Here is a 16,932-nt window from a genome sequence, read left to right on the forward strand (position 1 = left end):
ATGTATTACAGCAAGCTGCTGCTGCTCCATATGCCCCCGATCAGCAATTAATTGATCATGGTTTGCCCCCAAAGTGGAGCATGCAATCGAGCAAGAAAGGGCTGCTGTAAATGCAGCAAAAACAGTCCCTAGATGGCTGTTATAGACTTTTCAAGAGAGTAAAATCGATGCTTCCTTATCTCAGTACACTAGAACGGATGCTAGACAGCGGGCAACACGTAATGTAGAGGGGGCACATTTGGTTGACAATAGGGAAGTAAAAGCTTCTTCTTGATGAGCATGTATTTATGAGCTCACTGTTGGACGATGATGAGCCTACTTGGTTTGATGAAGCTGAGCAAGATGCACATTGGTTGTATGACATCTAAGAAGAGTTGGATTCTATTGCCACTAATGATACTTGGGATCTTGTTGAGTTTCTGCTTGGCAAGAAAGCTATTGCCACCAAATGGGGTTTTATACTCGAAGTGCAAGGTTGATGGCAACATTGATAGGTATAAGGCATGTTTGGTAGCAAAAGGCTATGCCCAGAAGAAAGGCATCGATTATCATGAGACATTTGCTTCGATGTCTCACATGAGTACAATGAGGTGTGTTATTGCTATGGTTGGGCATTATGGTTGGAAAGTGCATCAAGTGGACATAAAAACAACATTTTTGAATGATGACCCTGATGAGGATGTTTATATCTTGCAGCTTCCTAGGTTTGTGGTGAAAGGACAAGAGCGCTTGGTTTGCAAGTCGCATAAGACTCTTTATGGATTAAAACAAGCTTCTTATGTATGGTATTGAAAGTTGATGGTTATTTGGTGAGCATTGGGTTCGAAAAAGTCCCATTGTTCCCACTCTCTACATTAAGAATGAAGGGGGAGACTTGCAAGTTATCATTCTTTATATGGACTATATGCTGCTTGTTAGACCTAGATATGATAAAATTTCAGATTTAAGGTTGATTTGGAATATGCTTTTGCTATGTTAGATATGGGATGCTTACACTATTATTTGGGCATAAAATTCACCCAAAATGAGCATGGTATCATCATGTCATAGTCGCAATATGTGGACAAGCTTTTGTACTGGTTCAACATGTAAGATTGTGACCTATGAGCACTCCAATGAAGCTAGGGCTGAAGCTGTCTATGCATGATTGTGTGAGATGTGTGATGTTGCAATTTACAACTAGTAGACTGTTGGTTGTCTTATTTATCTTTGCAACACATAACTTGACATACATTTTGCAATATCTCAGGTGAGTAGGATTATGCAGATCCACAAACCCATAGACAATACATTGTCAAGTTGTTAAGCGGATCTTTTGCTATTTGCAAGGTACTAAAACGTATTGTCATGAGGACATGTATTTTTAAAACCTCACTTAATATGTGGATTAACTTTTAATCACATGGTTAAGTAAATGGTGAGAATGTTGGGAATATGTCTAAGTTAGAGAAGGATCACATGCTATATTTGAAAATAAATGTTGATTGCTTCTCTTAGTCACTTCTAGGGTAGCTACAACTTGAACGGCCAAAAGATCATGCTATAGATCTTATCCTTGGAAGTAGGCCATCTAATAAGCCACCCTACAAAGTTAGTGTAGCCCAATAAGAGGAGATTATGAGTTAGGTAAACGAGTTGTTAGAAAAAGGGTTGATTCAGCCCAACTCATCTCTTTTTTGTTCTCTAGTGCTTTTGGTGCAGTAAAAGCAGGGTGGTCCATGGTGTATGTGCATTGATTATCGTGCTCTGAATAAGATCACAAGAAAGAATCACTTTTCGATTTCTTGGATGTTATGGATAGATTGCAAGGGAAAGTTATATTTAGTTGTATAGATTTGAAAAGTGGGTATCATGAGATATGCATTAGATCGGAAGATATGTCTAAGAGAGCTTTTAGGACATCTTTTGGATTGTATGAGTTTCTTGTTATGCCTTTTGGACTTACGAATGCTCCTGTCACTTTTAATCGGATGATGGATCGTATCTTCAGGCCACCACATAGAGGATTTAGAGGCATTTTCTTTGATGACATGATTGTCTATTCAAAGAATGAGGTAGAGTATAGAAAACACGTAGACATTGTGTTTAATGAGCTGCGTGAGCATAGACTGGTCATCAATGACAAGAAAAGTGAATTCTTCTTGCATGAAATCCACTTTTTGGAGCATATTGTATCCGCTGATGGTATTCCCATGGACCTTGCAAAGGTTGAGGTAATACGATCATGGCCATCTTTGAGGAATGCGCATAAGATCCGCAACTTTTTGGGTTTATGTTCATACTATACGAAATACGTATTTGGGTTTGTTGAAATTGTATCTCCATTGCATGCCTTGTAGAAGAAGGATGTGCCATTTAGATGGACATCAGTGGAAATTTCAGCATTTGAAAAGTTGAAGGAAAAGATGACTTCAGATTTTGTGCTTATGTTGCCTGATCTAAGGAAGTCATTCATAGTTCAATGTGATGTATGTAGTAACAACATTGGGGCTGTTCTTATGTAAGACGGTCGAGTTGTGGCTTATAAGAGTCAAATTCTCCACGGTGCAGAAAAGAATTTGTAGGTCTATGAGAAAGAGCTCTTGGCTGTCATTCATGTACTGTCTACGTGGAAACATTATTTATTGGGGGACTGATTTTATAGTGTAGACATACGATCAAACTTTGAGGTACTTTTTGATGTAGACAAAGTTGTTAGAGAAGTATATGAGATGGGCAAAATTTCTCTCTATGTTTCATTTTTAGATTGTACATATTGATGGTGAAAAAAATGTTGTGACTAATACACCGTCACGTAAGCCACAAATTTCAGCCGTCAGTATGGTTTATCACACTAAGTTGGATGCCATGAAAGAGCAATATGTTGTTGATTCAGACTTTGTTAATGTTTATGATTAGCTTTGCAATGGCCAAAGGCATGAACACTTTGCGTTAAGAGATGGATTTCTGATGATGCATGGACGATTGTGTGTCACAAAGCAGTTAAGGCCTAGAGTTATCATTGAAAGTCATGCTCTTCTGGCAATGTAACATTTTTTTTATTGGCTAGCTTTGAGACATGATGTAGAACAGTTTGTTAAGACATACATCGTATGCTAGAAAATAAAGCATGATAGGCAAAAGATACTTGGTTTGTTGTATTCCTTGTCTATTCCAGATAGGCCTTGGCAGAGCATTATAATGGACTTTTATTTTGAGCTTCCTAAGACACCTATCGAGAATGATGAGATATGGTCTATCATTTGTAGGTTCAACAAACAAACCAATTTTATTCGGTGAGCAAGAAAATAAAGGATGATTATATAGCACAATTGCTTTTGTAGCACATCTTTAAGTATCATGTTATGTTAGAGTGGATCATTAGTGATCGAGACCCTCAGATGACTAGTTTATTTCAGAAGGGGTTGTTTGAGAATATGGATATGATGCTGAAATTCTCATCATCCTTTCATCCGCAAGGAGATGGTCAGTTTGAGGAAGCAAATTTCATACTGTTAGATATTTTGAGGTGCTATGTTTTAGACCACAAGATACGATGGGAGTAGGATTAGCCCTTGGTTGAGTTTGCTTACAATATCATAGTGTATAGTTCTATGGGCAAGGCTCCATTTGAGGTGGTAGAGGGTGCCAAGAAGGTATCACCTATTTTGCAAACTAAGGATAAGATCTTTGAGGTTGATTGTTATGTGGGAAACTTAGATGTAGCTTATGCAAAGATAAAATATGCACTTTAGAGATCGCAAGAAAAGCAAAAGAGGGCAGTTGATCGCCATAGATGTGCTTTGCAGTTTGTAGAGGGTGATTATGTATTGCTGCATTTTGAAAAGGCAAGGTTGAAAAAGATGAAAGGAAAAGAAAGATTGTATCCAAAGTTGAGTATGAGATACTATAGGCCCTTCTAGGTGTTGGAGAAGATCAATGATGTGGCATATCAGCTAAAATTATATCCACATTGGCGGATATACAATGCCTTTCATGTCAGTTTGTTGAGGCCTTTTCATAATGATGTGCCAAAAGATATGTCTGCTGAAATTTAGCTTGAGATCAAGGAGCTGTATGAGATTTTGGTATCCGAGGAGAATTTGACACATAAGGAAAGAAATGTCAAAGGTAAAGTTTTCAAGAGATACTTGGTGAAATTTCAGATTTATTCACCAATGGATGCCAAATGTATGGAAGAGGATGACTTGGCATATCATCCTTAGTTGTTGCAGCTTTACCTAGATGCCTTTCAGTTAGAGCCAACTTTAGTTCGGGCTCCGTCAGGTTCAACAGAGTAAGGGTTCGGAGTATACTTGATGCTCAAGGGGGAGGTAGCACTTTCACTCCTCTAGTTATGGACAAATCTCGTATGTAGTGGATCTCGAATGTATTTAGCATGTATCCAAGGTATTGCGTTGACAATATGTTTGCTATGAGGTCAAAGGTAAAGTTTCCAGGAGATACTTGGTGAAATTTCAGAATTATTCACCAATGGATGCCAAATGGATGGAAGAGGATGACTTGGCATATCATCCTTAGTTGTTGCAGCTTTACCTAGATGCCTTTCAGTTAGAGCTAACTTTAGTTCGGGCTTCGTTAGGTTCAACAGAGTAAGGGTTTGGAGTATACTTGATGCTCAAGGGGGAGATAGCACTTTCACTCCTCTAGTTATGGACAACTCTCGTATGTAGTGGATCTCGAATGTATTTAGCATGCATCCAAGGTATTGCACTGATAATATGTTTGCTATGAGGTCAAAGGTAAAGTTTCCAGAAGATACTCGGTGAAATTTCAGAATTATTCATTTCAGAATTATTCACCAATGGATACCAAATGGATGGAAGAGGATGACTTGGCAGATCATCCTTAGTTGTTGTAGCTTTACCTAGATGCCTTTCAGCTAGAGCCAACTTTAGTTCGGGCTTCGTTAGGTTCAGCAGAGTAAGGGTGTGGAGTATTACTTGATGCTCAAGGGGGAGGTAGCACTTTCACTCCTCTAGTTATGGACAACTCTCATATGTAGTGGATCTCGGATGTACTTAGCATGCATCCAAGGTACTGCGCTAGTTAGTCGTGGTTAGGTCAACCTTAGACCTAAACCTTAGTTGTACTTTCATCTCCCTTTTCAGTTTAGTAAGCAAGTATTATCTCGTTCAGCTCACACAATCTATTGTTCACTGTCTACTCTCTAGTTTCTCTCTCCTCCATAGCTAGCAGCTTGCTTTCATACGCCCCCTAGGATGACTTACAAGGCTTAGTAAAGCCCTTTGTGTTATGAGGATGTGAATTTTTAACTTCTTTGGACATTTCTGTTTTGGACATGTGAGTTGCACATGTGAGATTAAGTTAATCCTAGCTTTGGCTTAGTAAAGCCCTTTGTGCCACGAGGACGTGATAAACAATCATAGCTTTGGCAATGGGGGACATTAGCAGAAGTTGTGATGGATAGGTCCTAGCTTTGGCTTAGTAAAGCCCTTTGTGCTACGAGGACGTGATAAACAATCATAGCTTTGGCAATGGGGGACATTAGCAGCAATGGGGGACATTAGCAGAAGTTGTGATGGATAGGTCCTAGCTTTGGCTTAGTAAAGCCCTTTGTGCTACGAGGACGTGATAAACAATCATAGCTTTGGCAATGGGGGACATTAGCAGAAGTTGGCTTAGTAAAGCCCTTTGTGCTACGAGGACGTGATAAACAATCATAGCTTTGGCAATGGGGGATATTAGCAGAAGTTGTGATGGATAGGTCCTAGAGTCAGATATTGGTTAGGGATATTAAATTTCTCATTGGAAATGACTTTTGGTGTCATGGGGATTAGAGATTTAAAGGATTTAATGTCCTAGAGGAAGGTTTGTGGGAAATTTTATCTCTTTCAAGCTCAAAGAGGTTAGGATTTGAAATTGAGGTTGGGCACCATTGAATGTTATTAAAAAGGAGGGTAGCGCCAAAGGGCTAGGCAGCTTGTTTTTGCATGTGGAGGTCCCAATGAAAATAGAAATTTGCCAAATGTCAAGTTTGGGTGAGTTTTGGGCTGCATGCAAGTGTAGCTTCCATGTTGGCTGTTTCTCTCCCATTCTAGGTTGTTTGGGGCAGATTTGAGGGTGGCAAACTCGATTGTTGGTAGGGAGACAGTTGTGAAGCTCAGGACAGCAAGGCAACGTGATTTGGAGCAGATTTTGGGGCTGTGAGCATTGAGCAACCCTATAAATGAAGTCATTGACTGCTTTTGGTGCAGGAATTGGGGTTTTAGACAGCATCAAAATCCTAAAAACCAGCAAGTGACCTGATTTTCTCTCTCTAAAACAAGCCATTGGGGTTTAGAATGCAGTTCATACTTGTATTCTTCCATGATATTGTCATTTACAGCAAGTCATGGAAGGAGCATTTGCTACACATTAGGAGGGGGTGTTTGAGCATATTGAGATTGCATAAATTGTTTGTTAAGGAGAGTAAGTGTGCATTCATGTAAACCAAAGTGGAGTATTTAGGGCACATTGTGAGTGAGGAAGGTATTGAGGCTAACCCAAAGAAAGTCCAAAGTGTAAAGGAGTGGGTAACATCGATTTATACCACTTGAAGTAGGCTTATCCTCATCCAAAAGTGAGCTCATAAATGCATGCCCATCAAGAAGAGCATCTACTTCTAGATTTTCCACAAAATGTGTCCCTTTGGATTATGGGTAGCTTGTCTGGCAGCCTTTCTAGTGTGTTGAGGTAGAGGAGCATCAGTTTTACTCTCTCATGGCGAGTTTGTAATGGCCATCTAGGGACTGTTTTTGTTGCATTTACAGCGGCCCTTTCTTGCTCAAGTGCTTGTTTCATTATTGGAGGCAAACAGGACCAACCTTGGGCTGATTGGAAGCAGGTGGAACAACAACATCTTGCTGTATTACATATGTTTTTGCATTTACAGTAGGCATGGATTCCAATGCAAGTGGAAAAAGACTCTCAAAGACATCACCATTATTATAGGTGGCTGGCATTTCAAAGCGATCATGCGAATAGGTTACATTTTCAGCAAAAATGAAATCTTTGCTGACAAAAACCTTTGGAGTGCAAGGATCATACAAAGGATAGCCTTTGCTCTCTGAATTGTATCCAACAAAAGTACATTTTAGTGCCTTATCATCTAGCTTTTCACAAAGCTCTTTAGGCACATGAGCATATGCTATACATCAAAACACCCAAGTAATCAACCTTCGGTTTGTGATTATGCTATACCTCAAAAGGAGTGATTGTCTTAAGTGCATTTGTTGGAGTCCTATTACATATATGATTGGCACATTATAGGCCCTCAAGCCAAAACTTATGTGGCAGCCCTTCACTTTTTCAGCATATATTTGGTAATCTCCATGAGTAGCCACTCCATTCTCTTGAGGTGTTATCCTTACGGTGGCTTGATGCGTAATGCCATGCTCAAGAAAGAATGTCTCAAATGCACGAGATATTTATCTCTCCCCTCGATCATTGTGTAGGGCATCTTTAAAGTTGTTTCTACTTCTAATTTTGCAACCAAGTATTTGAAGTGCTTAAATATATCCGATTTGGCCTTTAAACCATAGTGTATGAGCTGTATTTTTCAAACAGCATGTAACATCATGTTATTTAAATTTCGATCACCATCAACGAGATGCCCAAGAGAAACTAGGGTTTAGTTGGATAGTCACGAGGACGTGATTTTATTGCTTTGCTTAGCATTTGGTTAAAACTTTATCAAATGTGCTAATGTGACTTCCATATGTGAAGTGCAAGTTAATTATTGCACAGAGTGGGATCCAAGACCTTGAAATATTAGTGTGAACATAGGCAAGTGCAAGTTAATTATTGCAAGTCTTTGAAGTAAGACAGCCTGTAGTGGGTCGGACTGCCACGTGGCAGTCCGACTGCACACAGTCCGACTGCACCAGGTTGACTCCTGCCTGGCTGTGATTTCGAACACCCCCTCTCAAAGCCGGGGCAGGGCAGAAGCTTGAGGGATCTGGAATGTTGCCGAAGTAGAGCCTGAGGAAGCGCCTTCGTAAACAAATCCGCAAGATTGTCCTCCGTCTTGCAATACTCCACAGTGATGGTCTCATCCGGAAGCTTTTCTCGGATGAAGTGGTACTAAATCTCAATGTGCTTTGTCCAGGCATGAAAAATAGGGTTCCTTGCCAAGGCAATGCAACTCTCATTGTCACATTGCAGCAATGTAGGACGAGTTTGGGGGCACCCAAGCTCCTCCAACAATCTCCGAAGCCACACAACCTCGCATGTGGTGGAAGACGCGGCCCGATACTCCGCCTCAGTAGATGAAAGGGCTACCGTGGGCTGCTTCTTGCTACTCCATGAAATAACACTTGCACCCAAAGTAAAGCAGTAACCTGTTGTAGACCGCCTGTGGTCCACGTCACCGGCCCAATCCGAGTCGCTCCACCCTGCAAGTACAAGATCTGACCCATCTGTCCCTGCGGGGTAATGAATCCCCAAATCAGACGTCCCCCTTAGATACCGAAGTATCCTTTGAGCAGCCTGCCAATGCACCGTCTTAGGTTCACTCATGAACCCTGCCAAGAGCCCAACAACAAAACATAGATCAACCCTGGTGTTGAGAAGCCAAATCAAGGACCCTATCAACTGTCGATAGCGGGACGCATCCGCCAAAGGAGAAGCTGAATGGGAAGTGGCCTTTTAGTTCGGATCCATAGGAGTAGAGAGGGCCCGACAATCGTCCATCTCAAAAGACACCAAGAGCTCCTGTACATATCTCTGTTGGGAGAGAAAAATCCCCCTCTGAGACTGATAAATCTCATGGCCTAAAAAGAAATGGAGTAGCCCCAAATCCGTCATCTCGAACGTCCGATGTAAAGCTGACTTTGTCTCCTGGACCTGCTGTGCATCATCACCTGTTACAATCAAATCATCAACATATAATACAAACAGCACACAACCATCCGCGGAAGTGTGAACATACAGCTGCGGATCGGCCTTGGATCGCCGATATCCCAACTGAGACTGGAGGAACGAATCAATCTTCTCGTTCCAAGCTCGCAGGGCCTGCTTGAGGCCATACAGGGCCTTCTTCAACCTGTAGACTTTCCCATCTGAAGAACCAAAGCCAGGAGGCTGCTCAACGTAGATCTCCTCCTTCAAATCACCATTCAGGAATGCCGACTTCACATCCAACTGATAAACAGGCCATCTCCTATGGCCAGCCAAAGCAAGAACAGCTCTAATGGTTGCCATACGAGCTGTGGGGGCAAAGGTGTCATGACAGTTAATCCCTGGGCGCTGGGCAAAACCCTTAGCAACAAGGCAAGCCTTGTGCTTATCCAAAGTACCATCACTGAGATATTTGGTCTTGAAGACCCACTTGACTCCAATCACCTTCTTCTTCGGGGGGCGTGGCACAAGTGACCAAGTGCCATTCCTCTCAATAGCCTCCAACTCAGCTTCCATAGCTTTCTTCCATGGGGCGGACTGTAAAGCCTCCTTCACGGAGGTGGGCTCTCGATCCTGCATAACACGGGACATCAAACAATAATTGGAGCAAACAAGCTCCGAAGAATGCGCCTGGTGCCTCCGTGACCGCCGCGGACCATCCTGCGGTCCCCACTCCTCAGGAACCCCTTCGATCCCTGAATCACGGAGTGTGTCACGGGACCAGCGAGGAGGAGGCCGAACCTCCCCTCGTCGTTCTCCATCAGCAGAAGACTCTGGAATATCCACCGGTGGTAACTCCTCAGAGGTCTTGGATCCCACCCTGTGCAATAATTGACTTGCACTTCAATATTAGTTGATTCTGAATCACCGGTGGGATCCCTGAATCACGGAGTGTGTCACGGGAATGTGAACATAGGCATCACACCCAAAGACTCGAAAGTAAGAAACATCTGGCTTCGTCCCAAAATAAGCCTCAAATGGAGTCATCCCTTCCACGGCCGAAGTAGGGGATCGATTAAGAATGTGGACTGCAGTAGCCACAGCCTCGGCCCACAGAACCTGAGGGGTCTGTCGGTGCTCCATTATGGTGCGCGCCATCTCGATCACACTGCGGTTCTTCCTTTCTAGAATACCATTTTCTTGAGGAGTATTGGTATTGGCAAACTCCTGGTGAATTCCTCTATCTGCACAAAACCGAGCAAATTCATTAGACACAAATTCACCTCCCTTGTCGGATCGCAAGGTCTTCAACTTCCGGCCTGATCGGTTCTCCTCAAAGAGAAGCCAATCCTTGAAGTGCGAGAAAGCTTTTGACTTTAGTGCCAAAAAATAGGCCCATGTCATCCTGCTATAGTCATCCACGATCAGCATGAAGTACGAGCTCCCACGCAGGGACTCATTCCTCATAGGGCCACATAGATCCGTAGATACTAGCTCCATCGGTGAAGTAGACCGCCGCGAAGCTGTGTGGGGAATGGCATCTCTATGCTGCTTCCCCCGTATGCAGGAGACACATGGTTGCTGGCTCACCACTATATGCGGCAACCCTCGAACAAGCTGTCCACGTGACGCCCTCCGAAGATAGTCATAGTTCAGGTGACCAAACCGAGCATGCCATAACTCAGACTGAGACTGTGAGGTAAGAAGAAGAGTAGAGAGGGTAGTGGAAGACTTCAGTTTGTAAATGCCGTTCTCCTCATATCCGGATGAGAGAACCTTTCTCGATCCACGATCAAGGACTCGCACAGTAGAACTGTCAAACTCCACCAAAAGACCAAGGGAGCAAATCTTATGAACTGAAAGGAGATGGTACCCTAATCCTGGTATATGCAAAACCTCTGAGGTATGGGTGCCACCTCGTCCATCCGGAATAAGCTGCATCTTACCCCGACCTGCAATAGAAACTGAAGAGCTGTCCCCAATGAGAACCTGCCCATGCGAAGGTCGCAGCTGGGCAACACCATTTGATGAAGGAGTCATGTGCCGTGAGGCACCACTATCAACAATCCACTCTCGAGCTTGGGGAGCCGTCATCGCAGCATTAGAAGCATTCGGTGAAGCGTCCTCAATGACAACTAAATGTAGAAATGCAGCTGATGAGGGTGCAGCCACCGCTCCAGAATCCTTAGTATCCTTCTTCTTGGTGTCCTTCGTGTCTTTGTCAGGGCAATCCTTCTTCCAATGGCCAGTCTTTCCACAAATGTGACATGTGGAGTCTTTGTCCTTCTTGGACTTGTTATCCCCCTTCTTCTTCTTTTGGTCCTTCCCCTTCTTCTGAGAGGCTTGATCTGTCAACGCCTCCGTCTTGGAAGCATTCTGTCCCTTTAACTGTTCCTCTTGGTCCAAGACCATAGGAACCAACTCTTCCCAGCGAAGAGTAGACTCTCGCCCCGAAGCAATAAGGGCAGAGTAAAATGTACTGAATCGTGGGGGCAACTGGGACAATAGTGTGATCGCCATGTCTTCGGAGGAAATCGGCTTCCCCGCATTCTGAACCTGTATCTGTAGCTGCCTTAGCTTGTTAATGTGTTCCCTGAGCGAAGAAGACTTATTTACGGACAAGGTCCGCATCATTACCTCCAAAGAAACCCTCTTCATCAGGGTCATCCGATTGTACATTTGATCAAGCTCCAGCCATATCTCACGAGCCACCGTCAAGTGCTCGATGTGAGCGATCACGACTGTAGTGCATGATAGAAAGAGAAAGGATCGAATCCTGGCATTCAGTTTGTCCCAATGAGATTGGGCCTTGGCCAACTCCGCACGAGCATCGGAAGAGAGTTTGGACTCATCCCTTACCGAAGGCCGGTCAATATCCTCCTGTACCAATTCCGCCAAATCATAGGACTCAAGGATGGCCAACATCATAACGCGCCAAATGCGGTAGTTGTCGCCGTCGAGCTTTTGATCTATAGGAAGAGCCGGTAAGACAGGCACCTTCCGGTCCATAATCGCCTGGAACTCCAAGTCCATCTCTGCAGACATCTTCACCTGCAATGCCTTCTCAAACGCAAAAGCAGCCCCCTTTGACTGGGAAAACTCAGCCTGCTAAGGCTCTTCCGCGTCCTGAAGCTTCTTCACCCGCCGGAGGCGATGAAAAAGCAAAACCTGCACTTTTAGGTTGAAAACTCAAACTTCCTCCGCGTCAAACAGCAGTAAATAGCAGCAAATCCACCACCTGTACTCCTTTCCTGTGCGCCCACACTTGTTTCAGCCTTGTTCCAAGGCACAGCCCTCCTGTCTGCCCTTAAACGCAAAAAACGCAAATTTGTGTCGCGATGGAAACTCCTCTTCAGGTCGATTCTGCGCTCAGTCAGCCCTTAAAAACTGCTCTGATACCATGTCAGAGTGCAGCGGTGCGGAAGCGTAGGACTAAGAGAGAGAACGCAGAGAGAGAAGGGAGAGAAAGAGACAGTGGACGATGAAGATCTGCTGTATATAGAATGCTGAATACAAAGATATACACTGGCGCAGTGCACTGGACTGCGTGTCTCCACCTCGACGATGCGACCTACTGTCCACTCGAAGTCTGCTGCAGTCTGCACTGTCTGCTGTTTGAAATCTGTGAACAGAGACAGAAATCTGCACGGCACCGGTCTGTAATCTGCGACAGAGAAGAGTGTCAGACTGCTGGAAGTGTCGGCAATATATAGCCAGAACCAGCTAGGAAATAGGGCGCCAATAATGCCCAGTCGGCTGCATTAAAAGCAGCCAATAGCCTGCAGTGGGTCGGACTGCCAGGTGGCAGTCTGACTGTGCAGTCCGACTGCACACAGGCCGACTGCACCAGGCTGACTCCTGCCTGGCTGTGATCTCGAACATGATGGAAGTCTATTCTAGCCATCGTGAGAGAGGAGGAGGTTATTAGAGAGCAACGAGATATTGTTGATGTGATTTGTAGCCACTAGGGACTAGTCCTACAGCAGGCAACAGCAGTTTGGAGCCCTCCACGTGCAGGTGACAACAGCCTAAGGTCCTTTTGGTGGAGGTGACAGCATACAGGAGGGAGCAACAGCCTTTTTGGTAGCTCTAACCTAAAGGTGACAGCTTCCATGGCTGTTTTTGGTAGCTCTAACCTAAAGGTGACAGCTTCCATGGCTGTTTGAGTAGGGCAGCAGCAGTTTTTCAACTTTTCTTGCGATGAAACTTTGAAATTTCTCTCTATACAACATTCTCTCACATCCTACAACCATTTCTCAAGTTATCTCAACAAGATCTAGCCATTTGAGTCATTAGAGGTTGAGAGTTTGATTAATCTTTACTGTAAATCCTAATTTATAGAGTTGAGATATTTTGGGAGTGGAAGGAATTAGAAACCTCTTTCTTTAGAAAATGGACATGTGGTATCCAAAATAGCATGTGTGCCATTTTGAAAGTGATAGGTATCCTTACACCTCTTGTCATTCTCTTAATACTTGTCATTTTTAATAATCACCAGTCTTTTGTAGTCTAAAACCCTAATTTTCAGATTTGCAGCAACTCTCTTTCTTCTCCCCTCCATTTATCTCAAACCTCTACCTCCATCTCTTCTCTTTGTGCTCCTCCATTACCTCTATCTAAATCTCTAGAGTCTACTTTGCTCACACTCTCTATTACAATGCTCGAGCCTCTTCATAAAGCTTTCGGATTGTACATCACAAACCTTGATAAGGCCTAGAAAAAATCTAATTGTTATTAATGGATCTGCAAGTGTTGTGGGAAGTCCGACCCAATATAATGTGCAAGTTTGTGGGAAGTCCTAGAGAATATATTGTGACTAGGCTTCTTATTATTTTGTCAAAGATGGTGGACAATGACCCACATTCCAATGCCCCTCAAGTACTAGTTGATGAGATAATAGAATGTTACTCTCTCATCTCCAATCAAAGTGGCAATCTCTCTTCAAACATGGCCAAGGCTCAAAAGGAGGTTGTTACCCCCGACATGGAAGTTGAAAATTGCCTTTCTATTTGACACTTTTTGAAATAGAACATGGCTCCTAGGATTGGACTCTTGTGCTATAATAGCCTTGTAATTGTTTTCTAGTGCATGATATTTGAACTTAGAATCTTTACTTTACATGTTTTAAATTTATATGAATGGGTAGTGTTTGTCATTAGTAATTTTGATTTTATACATAAGTTTTAGTGAATGTGTGAAAAAATATGTTTTATTCGCAAATTTTGTGTGTTTGTTCCATAGTGTACTTATTTACAAACCGAATATATTGTATGAATCACACCCAACTCCCTTGAGTTATGGCAATTACAAACACTTCTTCTTGAGTTCTATTCATGTGCAGGCTGTGATACCAATGAAGATGGTTAATAGTGATTGCTAGTGTGCACAATAGTTTGAAGAAAATGGATGAAAGCTGTCATGATTCTTCTTCAAGTCACATGGCTATTTTTTGATTGATTATACTTCGAGTTCTTAGTAAGTTAATGTATGCCTGCTACATCACTAAATGGGCCTTAGCCTGGTTCACACACGATATAATTGGCATAAAGTCTGTGACTAATCGGCCTGTGTTCACATGTATAACTCATGTGTCCGTAATAATTGTGTCCCTTTGAACCCCATACATGCATAATTAAATACATGGAGGGTCACGAATTTTTTAGTGTCTCCATGTTAAGTCACTTCAATCTATGTGACAGTCTTTCCTAGAAATTCATGCAACCAACCTGATATTCTTTCTTACTCTGTGTGTATATATTATGGGGCAAATATTTTACAATGTAAACAGACAAGTTCATGAATAGTAAAGTGCCCCGAAAGTCATAAGTTGGTGTCTGGTTTGACACGCACTTGTTTGTGTTGTCTTTGCTCCTTCCTGTTGACAGCTGTCTCCTAGCTTCCGTATGTGTAAGTTCTGGCTGTTTATGATTTTAGTTCTTAAAGTGCTCAGTTTTGTAAAGTGTGATTTGTTCTTAATATTGGGCTCAATCAGTTTCCTTAATGGTGATTTGCCCTTAATATTGCTTTTGATCACTAGTTTAAACTGTGGATGTGTTGATATCCTATATTTGGTTTTTCTCACTTCTTGACTTGCATATTGAGTTACAGCCGACCCTCTGAGGACAGAACAATTCCTTTGAGTGTGATAGCAGAAAGGACGAAGCTCACAGTGAAAGAAGTGGAATCTCTTCTCATGAAAAGCTTATCAGTACGTTGTTTTGATTTGCTCATGCAATCTTAAATTTAACAAGCTGACGGTGATCTTAACCTTGGTAGATGGGAACCATTTCTCTGTAAGGAGTTGACTTTAATTAGTTTTTTTCTCATGCGTTGTTTTTGAGAATGAGGTTCTATAAGGGGTCATAAAAAAGAATTTGAATTATGTGACATAATCAGAGTTGCCAAGTGTAACTGTGAATTTTCACTCATTTTGGTTTTTCACTTGCAAGTGTTGAACACTCAATAAAGAAGAGCTATATAGATGGAGATAATGGACAATGACATCTGGGGAGCTGTGCTCCCCACAAATGCCAGTTGAATACTCTGTAGGGAAAGAGGGGTGTCAAACCAGCTGCATTCTCTGATAAACATTGTATATTATTCCAGCTACCCCTGAGAGTCTGGTTTTGCACAAAGTGGCATGTTGCCCATCAGTGAGTAATGGTTAATGTTTCCATGACAAATTGCATCCATATATACCAAGTGGTCAGGCTGGCAATGAGTTCATATCTTAGGAAGGAGCAAGTATGAGCATCTACATAGGTGCATCATTGTGTCATATACAAACATTGATAAGTGATGCTCATATTAAATGCAATGCAAATTTGCTTGAGGCCATATTGGTGACTGCAATGCCAAGTGATGAAAACATAAAAGTTCTGAAATACGGAGCAGGAAATACCTGCGTTAAATGAGCAGGTTGAGAACTAGAACTGCTGATAGGAATGGAGTTCTGGGCAACACTCTAAAGCAACCTGCAAACCAACATATTAGCTGACAATATCTGAGTATCTACAGCATATGTTGCTCATGTTGTAGAGTGTGGTGCCCCTTTGCATGGTAGGATTGGATAATAGCTGTTGTTGTCTTGTATGACCTCCGTAATCAGTTTCTGGTCCTGACCCATGTCCAATCAGTTAGAGGACTTTTTTATTCCTTGAAAGGTTCTATTTGCTTTGCCGTTTTTCTCTTTCAAGGCAAAGACGATTCTATCTTGTGGGAGGAAACCTCCGAATAGCTGCAAATCTTGTCTAGAAGAGTGTGTTAAAGTTATCCAGAAACATGTTGACCCCAGGTTGGCCACTTTGATTGGTAGCAGCTCAAACAAGTGGGGTGGTGAGAAAAGCCACATTGGTCTCTGAAAGAGACTACACCCCTGTTTCAAATGAGGGTTTTCCTGCTACTATGGGTTCACCTTTTGACTTTAAGCATTTGTTTCAAATGCCTCTCTCCAAGCTCCCATTCCTGAAGCAGCACCATTTTGTCACTATCACCATGAGTTTATAAGGCTGATACATATTTGGGTAGCTTGTTTTTTTTAACGTAGGAAACTGGTTACAACACACGTTCACAGTTTCTAGTATGTTTGATTCAACTGATGACCACTCCCATTTGAGGTGATCTATCTGAAGTTCAAGGTGATCTTTATCCTACATCTTTGCAGTTTTCTCTGCAGACTTCTACTCTTTACTACGAGACATTTGCATGTGAACTCCTGCATGTTGTGGCTCTCTGAGCCCTATATGAAGATCAAGGTGATCTTTATTCTACTTTTTTGCAGTTTTTTCTGCAAACTTCCACTCTTTACTACGAGACATTTGCATGTGAACTCCTGCATGTTGTGGCTATCTGAGCCCCTCTCATGGATGCATTTGATGCAGCAAGGCTGCATTCTGCAGCAGCTCGTATCACCACAGCCACTTCATCCATAATTACCTTTTTTGCAGTCTTGACCTTTGTTTGTAGGCATATTCTAGTTCTGCTTGTAGATTCATGTTTTGGTGGCTTCCTTGTTTGTTCCATACCTCAAGTTGACCAATGATAGTTTTGAGATTCAAAAGAGGTCCATCAAACCTAGCGGGAAGGACTTAT

General features: G+C 42.6%; 1 protein-coding gene across 1 annotated transcript in view; it reads left to right on the plus strand.

Annotated features, from left to right (window-relative positions):
• Positions 1-16,932, plus strand: part of LOC148014372 (26S proteasome non-ATPase regulatory subunit 13 homolog A-like) — a 58,919-nt gene that overhangs the window by 27,509 nt on the left and 14,478 nt on the right. Inside the window, exon 5 of the mRNA XM_087666262.1 lies at positions 14,950-15,049. Coding sequence (XP_087522388.1) covers positions 14,950-15,049 — 100 coding nt within the window. The remainder of the gene's footprint in view (positions 1-14,949; positions 15,050-16,932) is intronic.

The sequence above is a fragment of the Lygodium microphyllum genome, chromosome 25 (genome assembly GCF_053477565.2).
Source record: "Lygodium microphyllum isolate KBCC chromosome 25, Lygodium_microphyllum_v1.1.10, whole genome shotgun sequence".
Taxonomy (NCBI): Eukaryota; Viridiplantae; Streptophyta; class Polypodiopsida; order Schizaeales; family Lygodiaceae; genus Lygodium; species Lygodium microphyllum.